Source organism: Lissotriton helveticus, chromosome 5_1 (assembly GCF_964261635.1).
Source record: "Lissotriton helveticus chromosome 5_1, aLisHel1.1, whole genome shotgun sequence".
NCBI lineage: Eukaryota > Metazoa > Chordata > Amphibia > Caudata > Salamandridae > Lissotriton > Lissotriton helveticus.
In genome coordinates, this window is record NC_136065.1 from 1,819,326,167 (window position 1) to 1,819,344,184 (window position 18,018).

The 18,018-nt window shown below is 45.0% G+C and overlaps 1 protein-coding gene across 1 annotated transcript in view; it reads right to left on the reverse strand.

Moving 5' to 3' along the window:
* Positions 1-212: 212 nt before the first annotated feature.
* Positions 213-18,018, reverse strand: part of GRN (granulin precursor) — a 1,937,406-nt gene continuing 1,919,600 nt past the window's right edge. The window contains exon 21 of the mRNA XM_078645176.1: positions 213-364. Within this exon, the coding sequence (XP_078501302.1) occupies positions 299-364 (66 nt within the window). The 3' untranslated portion in view covers positions 213-298. The remainder of the gene's footprint in view (positions 365-18,018) is intronic.

Genomic DNA, 18,018 nt, shown 5'->3' on the forward strand with positions numbered 1-18,018 from the left:
GCCAGAAAGATTCTACTTTACTACAACCGGTTTATAAGTTATAGATGTTTTATGATACTTAACAATTGTAATGAAATCCCTTTATTTCTGAAAGGTGGCAGATATCATCCAGCGCCTGTTATTGTTAGGGTGACAAGTAGACGGCAGCAAATGCATTGTCCATGTGGGTGCGCACATCAAGATCAAGGTAAGTTAGAGGACAGGACAGCGAGCTCCCTTTTCAAACACAAAGCGTATGTGGCTCCTCACTGGAAGATGATGCTCCTTCACTAATCGCTTTAACCGGGGTACATTTTTTTTATGGTGGGGCGGTCATCAGGGAACAACTTCTGCATAAAAGGGGTCTCAGGAATACCTTCACACTCTATAAAAATAAAATTAGAAGAATCTGGTGAGATGTTAAATAACATGCCATATTTTTCTGCATTTCTTTAAAGTATTAGCATTTTTCTATCGCAAAAACTATTTGTGGGATATTGAGTCCCTTATAGCATTACCATGAGCAAGGAACTTTAAACATTTTCAGGAAACGTGCCAAATTGTGGTTTAAAAGCATATCTGGAGAATATAATTGATGGAAAACTGAATAGAACATGATTTCATTTATACATGAGATTGCACGTTCTCCCTCGAGTCACCGTGGGGAAATGTGTGGCAAATGCTGCATTTCTAGGGACATTTTGCTAACGCCCATTGATAAAAATTAAAGAGGTTTTAAAGGCGGTCCTAAAACATTGACATGGTTATGAGTACAGACACATGGTACATATCCAAAGGATGTTTGCACTGCTAGTCAGCACTGCACTGAATGTACCTGGCCCCTGTGAGAGAAGCCTAGATGGAACAGTCGATGGGACAGGTAGACAAGATAAGCTGTTGGAAAAGTAGGGGGAGGTAGTGTGGCCATGGGCTACATCCACAGGTCACAAGAGCAAGAACCAGCCAGGCAGCTCCTCTGCCATCATTCTAGAACTTTGGCCCCAGTGGTTAACTTGGGCAGGTGGGTTGCAAATGGTATCCTGTGGCTCTCATTTCTGTGAAGACTGACTTATTTTCCATCATTAGACTTTGGCCCAGATCAAATGAAAGATATGCAAAAAGATTAAACAGGAAGAAGGGAAAGATAGGAAGAGGGTGACAGAGGAGAAAGTGTAGGGTGGTGGATGAGAGAGGAGTACCTTAGTTTTGGGGAACCTTGGCTTTCAGAATTACTGGCGGCAGCCTTCTGAGAAAACATTTGGCCCACACTTTTTTTAAATGATTTATTTTCAACTTCAGGACTGCTTGGACTCGTAGACATTGACAGTGAGTAGTAGGTCTTCAATCTGTACTGATCTCTTGCTTTTCTCTCTATGGCTGATTGCAGAGTTCTTTCAAATTGATTTAGTCAATGGCAGGTAGTGCAATTTAAAAGAGGAAGGCTCAAGCAATGAGGAAAAGAACCACTCTGCCACATGCAGCAGGTGTAGTCTGTTTGAAGCTCGCTGTAGCATTAGGAATGCCTCTTGCATGGTATGCAAATGTGTTCTTGCAGAGTGCCTGACTGTATCCTGATGAACAAGTTACTCACCCTTGGTAACGCCTTATCTGGTAGAGACATAATCTAACCACAGATACCTCACCTTTGAATTTCCCAGGCATCAGACTGGATCCGTAAGGGTTTTCCTTTCAGCAATACCCCTGCACGCTGTTAGGTGGCGGCGGTCGGCTCCGCATGATGTCAGCGTAGTCTGCGCCAAAGGGAGGTCCGCGTCACCTATATAGGCACCACTTCAGCACGCTGATGTCAGTTACTTTTCATGACTTTCCACACCAGGAGTGCGAAGCCATGAGATAAACGGACATTGGTGTGTTTTTGAACTGGGTCCCTGAAAGGGATCTGCACGGACCCTAGAAACCTGTCTGCAGTGCGGGCAGATGGGTGAGTCGGTAAGGAATCTGCGGATAGATTATGTCTCTACCAGATGAGGCGTTACTGAAGGTAGGTAACTTGTTTATCTGGTAGAACCCTCTAGCTGCACATTCCTTACCTTTGAATAGAAACCCAAGGAATACTATCCCCGGAGAAGGGACAAGTTACACCAAAAAATCCTGCAGGACAGAGAGGCCAAAGTGACTTTCCCTGCAGACATGATTGTCAAGGCAGTAATGCTTGGCAAACATGTGCAGAGCTGCCCACGTCACAGCCTGACATATGTCCAGAACGAAAACCCCACTTTGCAGCACTGTGGTAGCAGCCTTAGCTCTAGTGGAGTGAGCCCTTGAGCCTTCAGGAGACTGTAACAAATGTTGTTGCAGAGGACGATCCATCGCAAGATAGCCCTCTTCTGCACTGCACCTTTCTTAGCTCCAACGTACCCCACGAAGAGTTGGTTGTCCACCTGGAACTTTTTATTGTTGTAAAGATAGAAAACAACGCTCTTTTTGGGTCCAGACGATGGGAGTCCCTCCTATTCTTTAGAGGGATGTGGAGGAGCGGAGCAAGTGGGCAAGGTGCCAGATTGCCCCACATGGAACAGTTACCACTTTTGGGAGAAAAGAGGCCCTACTACCAAGCACTAATTTGTCAGGTAATATTGTCAGGTAAGGAGGTGTGGATTAATCACACTCTAAAAAGAAAGGGACAAGTGGAAAAAAGACTTCCCTAATTCTCCCTAAAAATGTCTATCAACACACACCAAGAAGGGAATGCCTTTGAATTTAATTAGTTTATTCCAATCTATATCTGGGGAAAATCCACAAGGTTTTTAATACTGTCCTCACCCACTAGTTAGTGGCATGCTTCATCATAGGGCCGCTTCTACACCCTGCTGCAGGTCAACATTCAGGGTGGAGCACAAAAATAATTTTTTGAAAAAACATACTCTAGGGAGCCATTATTGCAGAGGCTGTGACTCCGTTAAAACTATCTAAGAGGGTACCCTCTATATTACATCATACATGGATCCTTCCCGATAGGGTTAGGAAATATATACGTTGAGGGTGTATCTAGGGAATTAACGTCCCTGTCACCCTCTCTGCTTTATATCGACATGTTTCTTGCCAAAATCTCTAGCCCCCTAGGGGTCTATGGCATTCCTCATGATGTAGATCCCGTTTCCTTACCTCCCAAAAATGTATTTCATAAGTGAGGTTTTCGGTGTATACTTAACTGTCTTATTAGAGTAACACGCCAGGAACTTCCTATAATACAATAATGTCCGCATTAGTTTATATACATGTGAGCTATTCATCTGTACTTTGTATGAGTTAGCTCACCATTCCCCTGTGAATTTCCCCTTTCATAAGTTATCCCCACTTCATTTCTTTTGTGCACTCATATCACTAATATTGTTTTTGTGCTCTTACTTCATGCACACACTGCACCAACCCCAGGTCGGGATCGTAACTCGTTTCGATTCTTTAAAAGCACCAGTCAATAACCTGTGTTGTCAAGCAACCCATTTTCCTTCATATGAAGATGATGTCCCCCATACCCAAGTTTCACATATTAACTACGGAAATCAGGGAGAGAGTGTTCCTTTAGTCACACTCCAAAAAAGAAACGTGACATATACTGGGTGTTAGACTTTATGAGAAATTAGTGCTTTGGAATTTAAACAGTATGCTTTACACTCAATTCCAAATTATTCAGTATCAAGAGCAGTGCTCATCTTGCACTTTCCATTTGATGTTATCAATCTATAGTTGTTCCTAAACATTTTTGCATCTGATAAAATATTGGGTTGTGTTTTCTGCTACATTCTATATACGTAAAGGTAAATTCTATGGCAGGACGGAGGCTCCGATTATGCTTTCTCATTTCTTTACTGCCAAAAAATACAGCAGCCAATCAGAACACAGTAAAGAAAATAAGCACTACATTTCCCATGAATCCCTGGGCAACCATAGAGTATATGTACTATAAAAGGAATCATAGAGGGCAACACTTCCTCTTTCTTTGCTGCTTCCGCAGCCAGTTAAGTGCCTTTAATCATTTTCTTGCTGGTTATTGTTGCTATTTTGTATCTGCTTTGTGGCTATTTAGCTTGTGCTTGTGCACTAAGCGCTGCTGTTCTTACCGCTTTGTGCCTTATTGTTCGCGCACGCTTTGGCTCGCGTGCTTTTTATTGCCGGTTTCGTTCTTTCGCCAGTGCAGGGAGCACGTGGTTGCCTCCCCGATTATGGCCGCTTGTGTTCCGTGCCGTTTTGAATTTGTGGAGCGGGAGTAGGGGGCGAGAGACGCGCGCGTTGCTCGCGCGTCCCTTTTCATAGCTGGCAGGCAGTTCCGCGCATGCGCAGTTCATTGTTTACATTCTACGCATTCCAAGCGGAGCGCTCACACGCTTGAGCAGCGTTTCTCTTCAGCTCTGCCCACAGCCTGCCGTTTTTCTGCCCCCGCCTACGCCCTTCTAAATTCACTTGGTGGGGCTGTACAATAGCGCATAGGCATTGCCTAGTGTGGTAAATAAATAATTAATTACCGGTTCTATTTTTGACTATAATCAATAAACAGGTAGCTCAATAAATAAGAGTCAAGATTCGAGGTAGTTGGAGTTGACAGGCTTTAATCAAGCATAAAGGACTGGAACAGGACAGCCTGTACGGGAATGGGATGGCAGGGGCCCGGCAGCTGCCGGGGCAGGATCTGGGAATGGCTAGCAAACTTTAATAACAGTGCACGATATATATAGTTAAACAAAATACATTGCATTTCAATACAGTAGGCGTAGCAGTAGGCGGAGTTTGTAGCAGTCGCGAAAGATAAGGCATAAAGTGGGTGTAACAAGAAGGCGTGTACAGGGCGTATACATAGACATGTGATGCAAACGTAACAGAATATGTCATAAACGGGGCGGAAACATGGAGGGGGCTACCTGAGCAGCTGGGACCTCTAACCTAGTGGTGCGCGCAAACTGGCAATGACGTGTTACTAGGGAGGACTGGGGGCTATGACTTCTGCGCTAGAAGAGGAGACGAAAGTCTGGAGTGTCAGAGCGACATGTACCTAAAGCCTATCTAGTATCTCGTGTTTAGAGAACATGTTGATAGAATCCAAAAGTTATCAGGGTAAAGGCTAACAGACATTAAGACTGGTGCATGCATAATTCTACATGTAGTGTGTGTGCGAGGAATATTCTATGAATATTAATACAGTATTTCTCTTACATGGAGACATAAAGGCTAGACCATGACGGAAACTATTGATGTGATTCAGTAGCTTAGGAATGCAGAGAAGGAGGGTTGGACTGATAACTAGAAACATAACATATTCTTGGCAGACTGGGAGGCAGAGCCAGGCCGAGCCGGGCACTGCGAGGCATGAAAGTAAGCTAAGGGTCAGGGATACAGGTGGGGGCTGTATCACTCCTCGGAGAGGGTTCAGGAGACAGGAGCTGAATCTGAGTCCGGGCCCTTTTGAGGCCTAGAAACGGGGATAATTCAATGAATTAACGTGCACACTGTAAAATGTGGCAACGTAGGATTACATAGGCCTGATATTCGTTGTATTCACGAGAACTGGAAACTGACATACTAGAGATGGACACAACTGTAATTGCGTCTTTAATCGATCAGAGGGGAATACATGCATATCGATCATGCACATATAACATAACATGGGGAACACGTAGGCACATATAACATGGCAAAATTTACTTTTCCACATTCCCTCCTTGTGCCCTACGTTTCCATCAGGAAACATCTATATTCATGATACCATCTATCATTTCATATAGCATCATTTGCTCGCCTCGAATTGTCTTGGAACGGGACTTAGGACTAGGAATACAAGAGGTAGCGCACATGCCGCAAATCGCAGGGCCACATTGTATACAGAGGCAGCAACTGAAAATGATCATTACTGCAATACCTAGGAATGACAATACTTTCCATCCACAGGCAGATATGATACTCCAGAGCCAACCGGACCATGTCCAGGTGCCTGGATTCTGGTGTAACTGATGGGCAATTTTATGAAGTCTGGTTATAGCTGAATAAACAGACGGCGCGTTATTAGGAATGAAAATGCAACAACTAGATCCGATGACTCTACATGCTCCTCCTCTATCGGCCAGTATGACGTCAAGAACGAGACGATTTTGGAGCACGACAAATCTCATAGCAGATTGCTCTTCAGTTAAGTTACCTAGAGCAGAAGTAGTCTCATTCACTACTGCTTCAAGGGTTATGGTTAACCTACGGATTAACTTACTATTCTGGATAGGTCCTATAAAGAAGAAAAAACCTTTATTGAAATCTGTATATTGTTCTAGAGCAGTTTCAGTTTGATCGACAATTGGGGACTCGATCTCCCTTTTATGTCTGACGTGTACTAGATGCGTGTTTCTATGATAATCAGATGGGGCTAGAAAAACTGGTGGCAGTAGGAAGGCAATGTAACATGTTCCATCCCAATCGAGGGGCAGACGAACATATGCGGTCTGACCACAAACAAAATAAGAATGACGTGAGGCTTTGAAAATAGATTTCCCACTGTCACTATACTCGACAGTAGTAGTACAATCACTATGTCCTACATGTGCGGAACCATTATTTCTGACACATAATTCGCCTTTGGCTGGTAGTACTGAAATAGCAGGCAAGTCTGGAGTAGTATCAGACTGAACATTCAGGACCATAAAACTCGAAGAATAATTACCTAAATTATAAACTTCATTTTCTAGATCTAACCCTGTTCTATGGGAGAGACCTTGCTTGTCTGGAAAACATGTTCTATTCAGAAGGGACATATCATTTGAAGATGACGTTAACGTGGACCATGCTCCACACGAACCATTATGTGAAAACGGATAAGGAAAGAGTGGCAGAACTCCCTTCGGTGTCTGGAAAGGGGGGAGTCGACCACACACCCAACAATTAGTAGCATTGCTGGTCTGGTGTGAATAGTGTAACATTCTGATGAATGTATTATTTCTCATAGCAAGACGATAGGATAACTCGTGAGGAGGCAGATCACTAAATGTGTGCTCTACTGTGGCATTAGAAAACTTATTTACATGAGAAATTGGAAAACATAAATGCAATGCATAACTTGTGCAGGTAACCATCAAACTTAGAAACAATAGAAAACTTAGAAAAATGATACATCTTATAGAGTTTTGACTAACTCTCTCACTATGGGGGTCTATCTCATACATGTCAGATACCTGTCTAACCGTTTCACCCGAGGGGGACTTAGACAATTAAACTGGCTGACTTATTTTACTAGACCGGAGTTTTAACTTATACTCCTGCTGCGGAGTTTTCTCTAACAGAGGAACTTTCAGTTCGGGATTGAGATTAATGTCTGATTTAGAGTCTTGTTTCAGGCAGTCTTTAGAAATGGAACAGTCTTTGGAATTGTCATTAAAAGTCTTTTTTCGGGTTCCATGAAATTTCTTGATATGCGACAGATGGACCCAACCCTTGCGGCCTTCCAACTTCACGGCCGTACGGGTGGTCAGAAGGACTAGTCTCGGCTCCTTCCAGTGAGGCTCCAGCGGACTTGAACGATCAAAGTTCCTGACCAGTACTAGGTCACCTGGAATGACCTCGTGCGGTTTCACTTCAGTATTGTCTGGAAATGCAGCGGCAACCTGCGAACGACAAGAGTGTAGGGCAGACATCAAGGAAGCTAGGTAATCTGTCAACATATTACTGGAAACATCTGTAATACTGCGGGGTCTAGGTGTACCCCACATATTTGGGGGACGGCCGAATACGACCTCATAAGGGGACAGACCTGATCTGGAATGTGCAACCATCCGCATAAAGAATAAAGCAACTGGCAGGGCAACTAGCCAGTCTACACCTTTCTCTTTACATGTCTTGGCAATACGGATTTTCAGGGTCTGATTATGTCTCTCTACGAGACCGGCTGCTTCAGGATGGCGCACACAATGGAACTTCCACTGGTACCCTAACAAAAGGGAAACATGTTTCATGAGTTCAGATGAGAATGGCTGGCCGTTATCAGAATACACGACCCTAGGGAGTCCATAACGGGGGAAGAATTCACGAACCAGCTGCTTGGCAGTGGTCGCGGCTGTGTAATCTGGAACTGGATATGCTTCTGTCCACCTGGACAAAGCGCATACAACTACAAGAACATACTTGAAACCTCGACATCGCTCCATCTGAATATAATCCATCTGGAGGACTTCAAAAGGGTGGTCAGGAGGTTGGAATCCACCTTGTTCCACCGGGACACTTTTACCTGGATTGAACTGGCAACATATCATACAAGTACGGACTTTCTGCTTGGCTGCAGCTCGTAAGTGCTTGTTGAACCAAAGGTTCTGTATACTGTCTAACATAGCTTTTTCTCCTAGATGTGCTGGACTATGTGCGGTATTAATAATGACTTGAACCATAGAGTCGGGGAGAAACCATGTGGCTTTTCCCTTCGTCACCCATCCCTGATCTGTCTGGACCCCTCCTTGTTCGGACCATTTCTTGAGGAGTAGCATGTAACTGTATGTCTATGACATCTTGTGTAGGGTCCTTAACTGTCATACAAGTAGTCTGTTCTGGAATGGATGTCTGTGTCTTGTTAACTGGAATGTCTGGAGTCTGAGCTGTGAGCTTGGCTGTTCGATCGGCTAGATCGTTACCTTGGGAAATGATGTCAGTAACTTTCGTATGTGCCTTGCACTTCATGATAGCAATAGCTGTCGGTAAATGTATTGCATTTAACAGAGCTTGAATGAGGAGACCATGCTGAATCTTGGTTCCATGAGAAGTCATGAAACCTCTCTCCTGCCAGAGCACTCCGAAGTCGTGTACGACTCCGAATGCATAACATGAATCTGTATATATATTTACTTTCAGGTTCTTGGCACGTATGCAGGCTTGGGTCAGAGCAACTAGCTCTGCTGCTTGAGCAGACAGGGTGTCAATACGGTGTGTTTCAATAACTTCAATGTCAGTAGTCACTGCATACGCGGCTACTAGTTCTCCTGTACTAGTTCTCATACATGAACCATCCACATAAAGTGTCAGGTCGGGATTAGGTAATGCAATGTCTGTCAGGTCTTGTCTTGGCTTAGTCATAGTGTTAACTACTTCCACGCAGTCATGTGTGGCAGGATTTGAAGTAACTGACGGTAACAGAGTAGCAGGATTTAGAACGTTGCAGCGTCTGATTTCTATGTGTGGCTGGAACAGTGTCAGTTCATAACCTGTTAAACGTGCAATGGTCAAGTGCTGAGTCTGTGTTCGGTTTAAAAGAACTTCCACGGAGTGTGGAACTTGTACTGTCAGGGAGTGTCCTAATACTATGGAATCACTTTGTCTGATTGCTAGAGCTGTAGCTGCAACTGACTTGAGGCACGCAGGCAGAGCCTGGGCTACTGGATCTAATGTGCTCGAAAAATAAGCACAAGGCTTGTACTGTCCTGCTTAATCTTGTGTGAGAACAGATAATGCAGTACCATCACGTTCTGTGACAAAAAGTGTAAAAGGCTTACTGTAGTTCGGTGTAGCTAGAACAGGTGCTTGGCATAAGGCTTTCTTTAATTCATTAAAACTAAGTGTATGTTCCTGGGTCCAAGGGAGGACAGTCGATACGGCTGCCTCCTGTGTCGTTAACTGTATCAGTGGCTTTGCTAGAAATGCATACTGAGGAATCCATTGTCTGCAATAAGAAGTGAGGCCAATAAAAGCACGTACCTCCTTCTGTGTCTTGGGCTGTGGAAGACTCGCTATTAACTGGATACGATCTGGTGTCAACTGTCTACCCCACTTGGACAGTAAGTGGCCTAAGTAGATCACTTGCTGGACACAGAATTGAAGCTTCGAAGGGGACACCTTGTGCCCCATCTCGGCTAGGAAATACAGAACTGTAAGTGACGCACGCTCGCAGTCACGTTCAGAACGGGCTGTGATCAGTAGATCATCGACATACTGGAGCAGGGCAGTGTCAGCTGGCATGTGAATATTGTCTAGTTGTCTCTTAAGTGCTTGACTGTAAATACTAGGACTTTCTGTGAAACCTTGAGGAGCTCGTGTGAATTTATAGCTCCTTCCATTTAAACAAAAACCGAAAAGGTACTGGCTGTCTGGATGAATGGGAACACTGAAAAATGCATTCTTGAGGTCTATTACAGTAAAAAATGTAGCTTCAGGATCAATAGCTGTTAATAAGGATGAAATATCTGGGACTACTGGATACTGGGGTATGATACATTTATTTAGTTCTCGAAGGTCAATCACTAATCGATATACTGGAGGTGCATTTGGATCAGTACGTTTCATGACTGGAATGATAGGAGAATTACATACATTGGAGTCAGTTTCTACAACCACTCCTTGAGCAATGAGCTCATCAATAATTTTGGATAAGGCTGCTACAGCCTCAGGTGGCAATCTGTACTGTCTGATTCGTGGCAGGACTATACCTTGCTTGAGAGTCACACGATGGGGTGTGATTTGCATAAAACCTACATCAGTTGGACCTTGCGCCCATAAATGCTGTGGTACATTGGACAATCTTGGATCAAAATCTCGTAATACATAGTGACCTTTAAAGTCCCTTAAGAACAATCGTATTCCTTCTGGGGAGCAGCAAATAACTGCACCTAATTCTTTTAACGTCTTGATGCCTAACAAGTTTTCTGGACATGATTTCGTAAGTAACAAATCAGTAGTTCGGGACAATGGACCAACTTCTAGAGTAACTGGCTTTGAAATCTCGTTTACAATAGGCTTTCCTGAAAATCCAAGGGAAACATTTCTAGAGCCTGAGAGCGGAGCCCCTGGAACCTCGTCATGACTGATAGTAGTCCTACTTGCCCCTGTATCAATCAGAAACTTTCTGTCTTTCCCCAATACTTGACTGTGTACATAGGGACCCTCTTGATCTACAGGTATCTCGATGAGAGGCAAGCCTACCTCCCTCTCTAGGCTGTTTCATGAATACTGTTGATACTCTGGATACTCTGACTGAGCATACTGGTACATCTGCTGTGTAACATGCTGTGTTGCAGCGATAGGCTGCGGTGCTGGAACTGTCTGTTGTGCATTCTGTGGTGACTGAGAAGTCTGCGAAACTTGTTCTTGTCTAGGCGGACGTGGTCTTTCTTTAGTTTTACCAGTGGCTATGTTGTGTTTCAGAACTGCACACTCGTTTATAAAATGACCTGGCTGTTTACAATAATTGCATGTCCCTTTAACGGGAGCTGCAGGATGACTGGCTTGATTCGGACCCCTCTTCTGACTGTCTTGTGGAACAGATTGTGCAACTAGTACTTTCATTTTCGTATCTTTCATACGTTTCCTTTCGTGTTCTTGCTCTTCCCTGATTCTATTCTGGTGATACTGGAGCATCTGAAGCATTTGTGACGGGGTACTAGCTTGCCAGGTACTTTCGACTTTCAAAACTCGATTTTTAACTTGTGGACTTGAATTCTCGACTAGTTTAGTAACAAAAAGATGAGGGTATGACTCGCTACCTGTCTTCAAACCACTGTTGATAATGAAACATTTTTCGAATCTAGAATAAAAATCACTAGTGTCTTCATCCTGTTTCTGTTTGCATGCTGAGATTGCATCCCAATCTTCCTTTTTCGTGGCTAATAATCTTGGCAAAACTTGAATCAATAACTCTGGCAATTCTTTACATTTGTCCCCAAGACCGGTACCTGGTACTCGTATTTTATCTTCAGCTTCTAGAGCTGTCCAATCAATCTTTTTCTCTCCCACCTCCCATTCTTTTTCCTTGAGTTTTTCATATACCCCTGCGGGCAACAGGACCTTTAACATTTTAATGATATCTGGATACGTGTATTCTCCCATACGGAGCATGTCTTAATTCTCGATGGAACCCTGCTGGATCTTTGTCGTGACAGGGAATTAATTTCTTCATCTCTAAGAGTTCCATCTTTGTGATAGGGGTGTAAACAAATACTCGTTGCATTTCACCATCCGGTGTCCTAACTGGATGTACTTCTCGTAACGGATTCTGTCTATCTATGTAAAATGGTTTACTTTCTGGAGGTGAGACATGAACAAAATGCGGATTCAGAAACGTTCTATATTTGTGGCGCTGTTCTAGAATGACACTAATTAAATCGGTACCTAAACCTTTCCATTTATACTGGAGTAACTCGTTCAGAACATCATGTAACGGACCTGGATCAGAATGTTGTCCCTCATACAGTGTAATGAGGTGCTGGATCATATACATACCCACCAGTCGCTGCTCGGCTGGGGGCAGCTTCAGAAACATTTGTGCCACTATTTCGTCTGGAAAAGTGGTAGAATCAGTAGTCCATCGGACTGCTGATCGGGCTAGTTCTTGTTCATGCATAGTACTAAGTTCACTATAACCGATTCGTGATTTCAGAATGTGATCGGTAGCTTGAAATACTTGCTCAAGAGAACCTTGTTCTGGTGCTGGAAGGTGAGAAACTTTCTTGTGTTCTAGGCGTGAATGTCGGTCTGGAAATCTAGATCTACCTACATACGCTATTCTGGTAGGATTCTCGTCGTCTACCTCTTCAGTAGAAGAGTCGTTTTCTTTCTCGCTTACTTGTGCTGCTTTGCGTTTCTCATGTAACCTTATTATTTCCTTACGTATTTTCTTGTACATACTTTCTATACTACTAAGGGTCTTGTGTCTACCCTCGGCTATATTATCACTCCACCTTGTCAGAACTTTCATTTCGGTCGGATCTTTAGTCGGACAATCTTGTTCCCTTATTAAACAATTGATTAGAAACTTTAATAGCATGAGCTGGGTCTCAGCTTTCCTTAGAGACATGATTTCGCCAATACTTTCTGGATCGTCTCCTGTACGGATGAAACGATATATTCTGTCTAGATCTTCTTTCATATTCGGTAGGGTGTCCAAATACTCGGTCACCCGTCTTACGCGCAATGAATATATAACCATATTATCATCGCCTGGGACTGGATCATAACGGCATTCGGTAAGAGCTCGCTTGATATCTGCAACGGACTGATATTTGGGCGTACGCTGTAACGCACGTTCATGTAACTCGACTAATGTTACACGTTTGTGTGGCGGCGGGGTACCAGGAGGACCTCCTCCCGCGGCCCCTAAACTGGAATCGTCGACTGATACTCTTCGTGCTGGCAGAGTGACTGATGTGGCGGGAACTTGTATTATGGACTGGACCGGGGGTACCGTAACAGGTGCTGTAACAGGTGCCCCGGTGGCTGGAAGAACAGGAACTACATTATTTACAGGAGATGGCGGAACAGGATTTGCATATTCTGGGACTGTGTCGTCCAAATAGGACGAGAGAAAAATATCAGCTGCAGTCGGTTTGTGACGTAGCTTAATCGGAACTAATGGCGGCGGAAAATTACATGGTGCTTCCGGGGTTGCTTTCGGCAAGCCCTCAGCAAGAAGAGGATACATACCCTTAATGAGGGCATTTCTCTGTCTGTCTGACTGTTCGGTTTTAACTCGTTCATCTATTTCGATCAATTCCCTTTCTTGGGCTCTTTCTGAGGATTCTCTACTTAACTCAGACTTTCTGATTTCTTTCTCTGTTCTTTTGTGAGATTCTTTGCGCCATAACTCGATGGCATCTTTCTGGGACTGTCTGGATTTCTTTTTCCATAATGCTTCTTCTACTCGCATGATGCACTCGGCATCCCATGTACCTGACACAGGCCATCTATATTTCTCTTCTAATTCCTTGGTGTACTCTACCCATAAATCTAGATATAATATGGCACTTATGCCATGTTTATGATACATAAAATGACCTGGACTGTCCCTAGGCGGGACAGGAACTGCTTCTTCGAGCAGACCTTTTCTAGTTTTTAACTGACGTAACTTTGAGAACAGAGGAATAACTAGGCTAGAGTCTGAACACAAATACAATACACAATAAACACAATAATAACTTTAAGAAAACAAATCACTCATACCACGACATTGAAAACACATGGAATAACATTTAAAATAACAGTTCGGACAGAATACTACCTGAAATACTGAGAACAGAACACATGAATTTCTCGAGAACAGAACTGACTAGAATTACTAGATGTACTGCTGAAACAGTACGAAACTTACCGGTCCCATAAAGAGACACGTCAGGACCCGCATCCACCTAAGTGGACACTTCGTGTTGGATCTGTGTACCCAAACCCACGGACCAGAGACAAATTAATTGACCCTGTCTAGATACTACCCCAGCAACGGTACTCACCGGGCAGCAAGAACGGAAGGCCTCGGACTGGACTGGACTGCTACGACGACGGACGGACGAACTTCGGACTTCAGTTACAGGTGGGCCTCCGGATACCTCGGACTCTCGGCTTGGGCTCTGGTCGGGACTCGCCGCGTTCCTCCACCGCCTCGTCTGGATGCTGGACCGCAACCTCCGTCTCCTCCGTGGGCCTGAGGGATACTTGAAGCAGAAATATCTGCACGTGCACGGTATGGTTCCGTCACGGCTGCAGAGGATCAGGGGGCCTGCGTGGCTTCTCCGGCGCGTGGGGAAAGGGCAAGTCCCTATTCGGGCGCCATTATGTGGTAAATAAATAATTAATTACCGGTTCTATTTTTGACTATAATCAATAAACAGGTAGCTCAATAAATAAGAGTCAAGATTCGAGGTAGTTGGAGTTGACAGGCTTTAATCAAGCATAAAGGACTGGAACAGGACAGCCTGTACGGGAATGGGATGGCAGGGGCCCGGCAGCTGCCGGGGCAGGATCTGGGAATGGCTAGCAAACTTTAATAACAGTGCACGATATATATAGTTAAACAAAATACATTGCATTTCAATACAGTAGGCGTAGCAGTAGGCGGAGTTTGTAGCAGTCGCGAAAGATAAGGCATAAAGTGGGTGTAACAAGAAGGCGTGTACAGGGCGTATACATAGACATGTGATGCAAACGTAACAGAATATGTCATAAACAGGGCGGAAACATGGAGGGGGCTACCTGAGCAGCTGGGACCTCTAACCTAGTGGTGCGCGCAAACTGGCAATGACGTGTTACTAGGGAGGACTGGGGGCTATGACTTCTGCGCTAGAAGAGGAGACGAAAGTCTGGAGTGTCAGAGCGACATGTACCTAAAGCCTATCTAGTATCTCGTGTTTAGAGAACATGTTGATAGAATCCAAAAGTTATCAGGGTAAAGGCTAACAGACATTAAGACTGGTGCATGCATAATTCTACATGTAGTGTGTGTGCGAGGAATATTCTATGAATATTAATACAGTATTTCTCTTACATGGAGACATAAAGGCTAGACCATGACGGAAACTATTGATGTGATTCAGTAGCTTAGGAATGCAGAGAAGGAGGGTTGGACTGATAACTAGAAACATAACATATTCTTGGCAGACTGGGAGGCAGAGCCAGGCCGAGCCGGGCACTGCGAGGCATGAAAGTAAGCTAAGGGTCAGGGATACAGGTGGGGGCTGTATCACTCCTCGGAGAGGGTTCAGGAGACAGGAGCTGAATCTGAGTCCGGGCCCTTTTGAGGCCTAGAAACGGGGATAATTCAATGAATTAACGTGCACACTGTAAAATGTGGCAACGTAGGATTACATAGGCCTGATATTCGTTGTATTCACGAGAACTGGAAACTGACATACTAGAGATGGACACAACTGTAATTGCGTCTTTAATCGATCAGAGGGGAATACATGCATATCGATCATGCACATATAACATAACATGGGGAACACGTAGGCACATATAACATGGCAAAATTTACTTTTCCACACTAGAGTGGTTTAAGGCAAGCCCTCCCTCCATTTTTGAAATTGTTGTTTTTACAGGCTCTTTTGCCTGCTTCTTCCCTGGCTTGCTTTGGGGTTTCCACTCCCCCTGACTTGGCCTTTCAGGCTGTCAATAGTTCGTTTTTTTCCTCTCTCCAAGTGGGCATATTTACAACTGTGTTGTACAATGGGAGATTATTATGAGGAGGATGCTTATTATTATGAGGAGGAGCCCTCAGGCTCAGTGGAGCATGACTTGCTGGATCAGGATTTGGTCCATGCCATTGCTCCTTTGAAGCGTCATCTGTCAGATTATGCTGCGCAACAGGGTTGGTTGCCTCAATCTTCAGGACGCGCTAAGAAGTCTCTCAAAAATCCGCACCATTCGGATTTTGTAAAATTGGCTAAGTCTTTTTCTTCCAAGCAGGCGTCTGCTAGACCTTCTAAGTCAGTGCGCTTGTCTCCTGACTCTCCCGCTGATGGTGGTGATACCACCTCCGATTCCTCTTCCTCTGGTCCAGTGAACCCTCCTCCGTCCAAAAAAGCCCGTAAGGAATATTTTGTGGACGCCCCTTCCACCCCCCAACTGATCCCTCTGACATTGTTCATCCGAATTCTTCCTCTTAGCTTCTCTCTCCGGAGGTGGCTGATTTGTGCAGATCCACATTCGCCAGCCTTTTGAGAAAGATGTTCGAGCTCGACTGCGGTCAGAGTGTCCGCGTCCGGACCTCTCCGACAAGCTGGCTGATACTCCCGAGGTCGATCCAACCATGGTAACGTACCTCAAAAAGTATGCAAAAGATCCCAAGAAAGGGTTGGACAGGTCCTGTCGTTCCTGTCAGGATAAGATGTTAGATTTTTTGGGTCCCCTGACAAACATTTTGGACCTGGGCTTTCGAGCCAAAGAATCTGGTGCTGCCATTGATCCTGACAAGCTGGTTGGGTGGTCCCAGAGGGCCATTTGTCTGCTCGGAAACGCAAATTGTGCAATTGCCTGTGAGCGTTGTTGTTCCATTCTTCTTAAACTTGACCCCAAGCTTACAGATTTGGTATCTTCTGAATCCGGTTCCCTGGCTCAGCGTTTGTTGTTCGGCCATCCTTTCCTCAAGGAGTTGACGAAATTTGTGGCCACCTTCAGTGGGTTGGACAAAGCCCAGGCTTACCTCCAACGGGCCTTCCGCCCGGTTTTTGAAAGGGCCGGACGACGGGGACGCTAGTTCGGCCGAGGATCCAACCAACAGAATCAGCATGGTGCGCAGACCCAGACAGGATTCCTTCGGCTCCAACAAGTCCACTTTCTATCCCTCCCGTAAAGGGAGAGGACAATACAAGAAAGGTGGCTACGGAGGTAACCAGGGAGGTCGTCACGACTCCTCTAACTCAGGTGAGTTTGATTCAAGCCTCGGAGGTTGTTTTGGGGGGCAGGCTACGGTGTTTTCTCCACAATTGGCAATTGCTGTAGACCGATGCCTGGGTGTTGGAGATGGTGCAGGGTTACAGAATAGAATTCTACAGTCGCCCTCTCCAACCCCACCTGCCTACACCCCTAGTTTTTTCCCAACAAGATCAGGTGTTCATTTCCGAGGTAATAGAGTCTCTTCTAGCCAAGGGGGCCATAGTGCAGAGATGTCGTCATCCACAGGGTTTCGTGAGCAATGTGTTTCTGGTTCAGAAAAAAGGAGGCGGTTCTCGCTTGGTCCTCAATGTCAAAGACTTCAACGGCGGAGTGGTGTACCGACATTTCAAGATGGAGGGCATCCATCTTCTACGGGACCTCCTTCAGGAAGGGGACTGGATGGTCCATCGGGATCTGAAAGATGCTTACCGGTCAGTTCCGATTCACGGCCCTCATCGGCGGTTCCTTCAGTTCCAGTGGCTCTGGACTTGGTACGAGTACACTGTTCTCCCCTTCGGTCTCTTGTCCGCTCCGTGGTGCTTCATGAAACTTCTGCGCCCGGTGATGGAGTCCTTGCGAGCCCGCGGTGTTCGCCGGATTGTCTATCTCGACGATATTCTTATCATGGCGCAATGCCCTCTTCTCTTGCAGACTCATTTGAATTGGTCAATAGATCTGTTACAATCACTAGGATTTCTGGTGAATCCTCTGAAGTCCGCCTTCGTTCCATCTCAGTCCATGGACTGTCCCGTCGGTGTCCTGTCAACTCCTCTTGCCCGGTCAGAAGATCAGATCTATCAAGAGGGAGTTGCAGTTGGTCTTATCCAGTCAGACTGTTTCCTTGAGGTCGGTGGCTCGAATTGTGGGCCTGCTGTCATCTTCGATCCAAGCGATCTTTCCCGGTCCGTTACATTATCATGCTCTGCAACG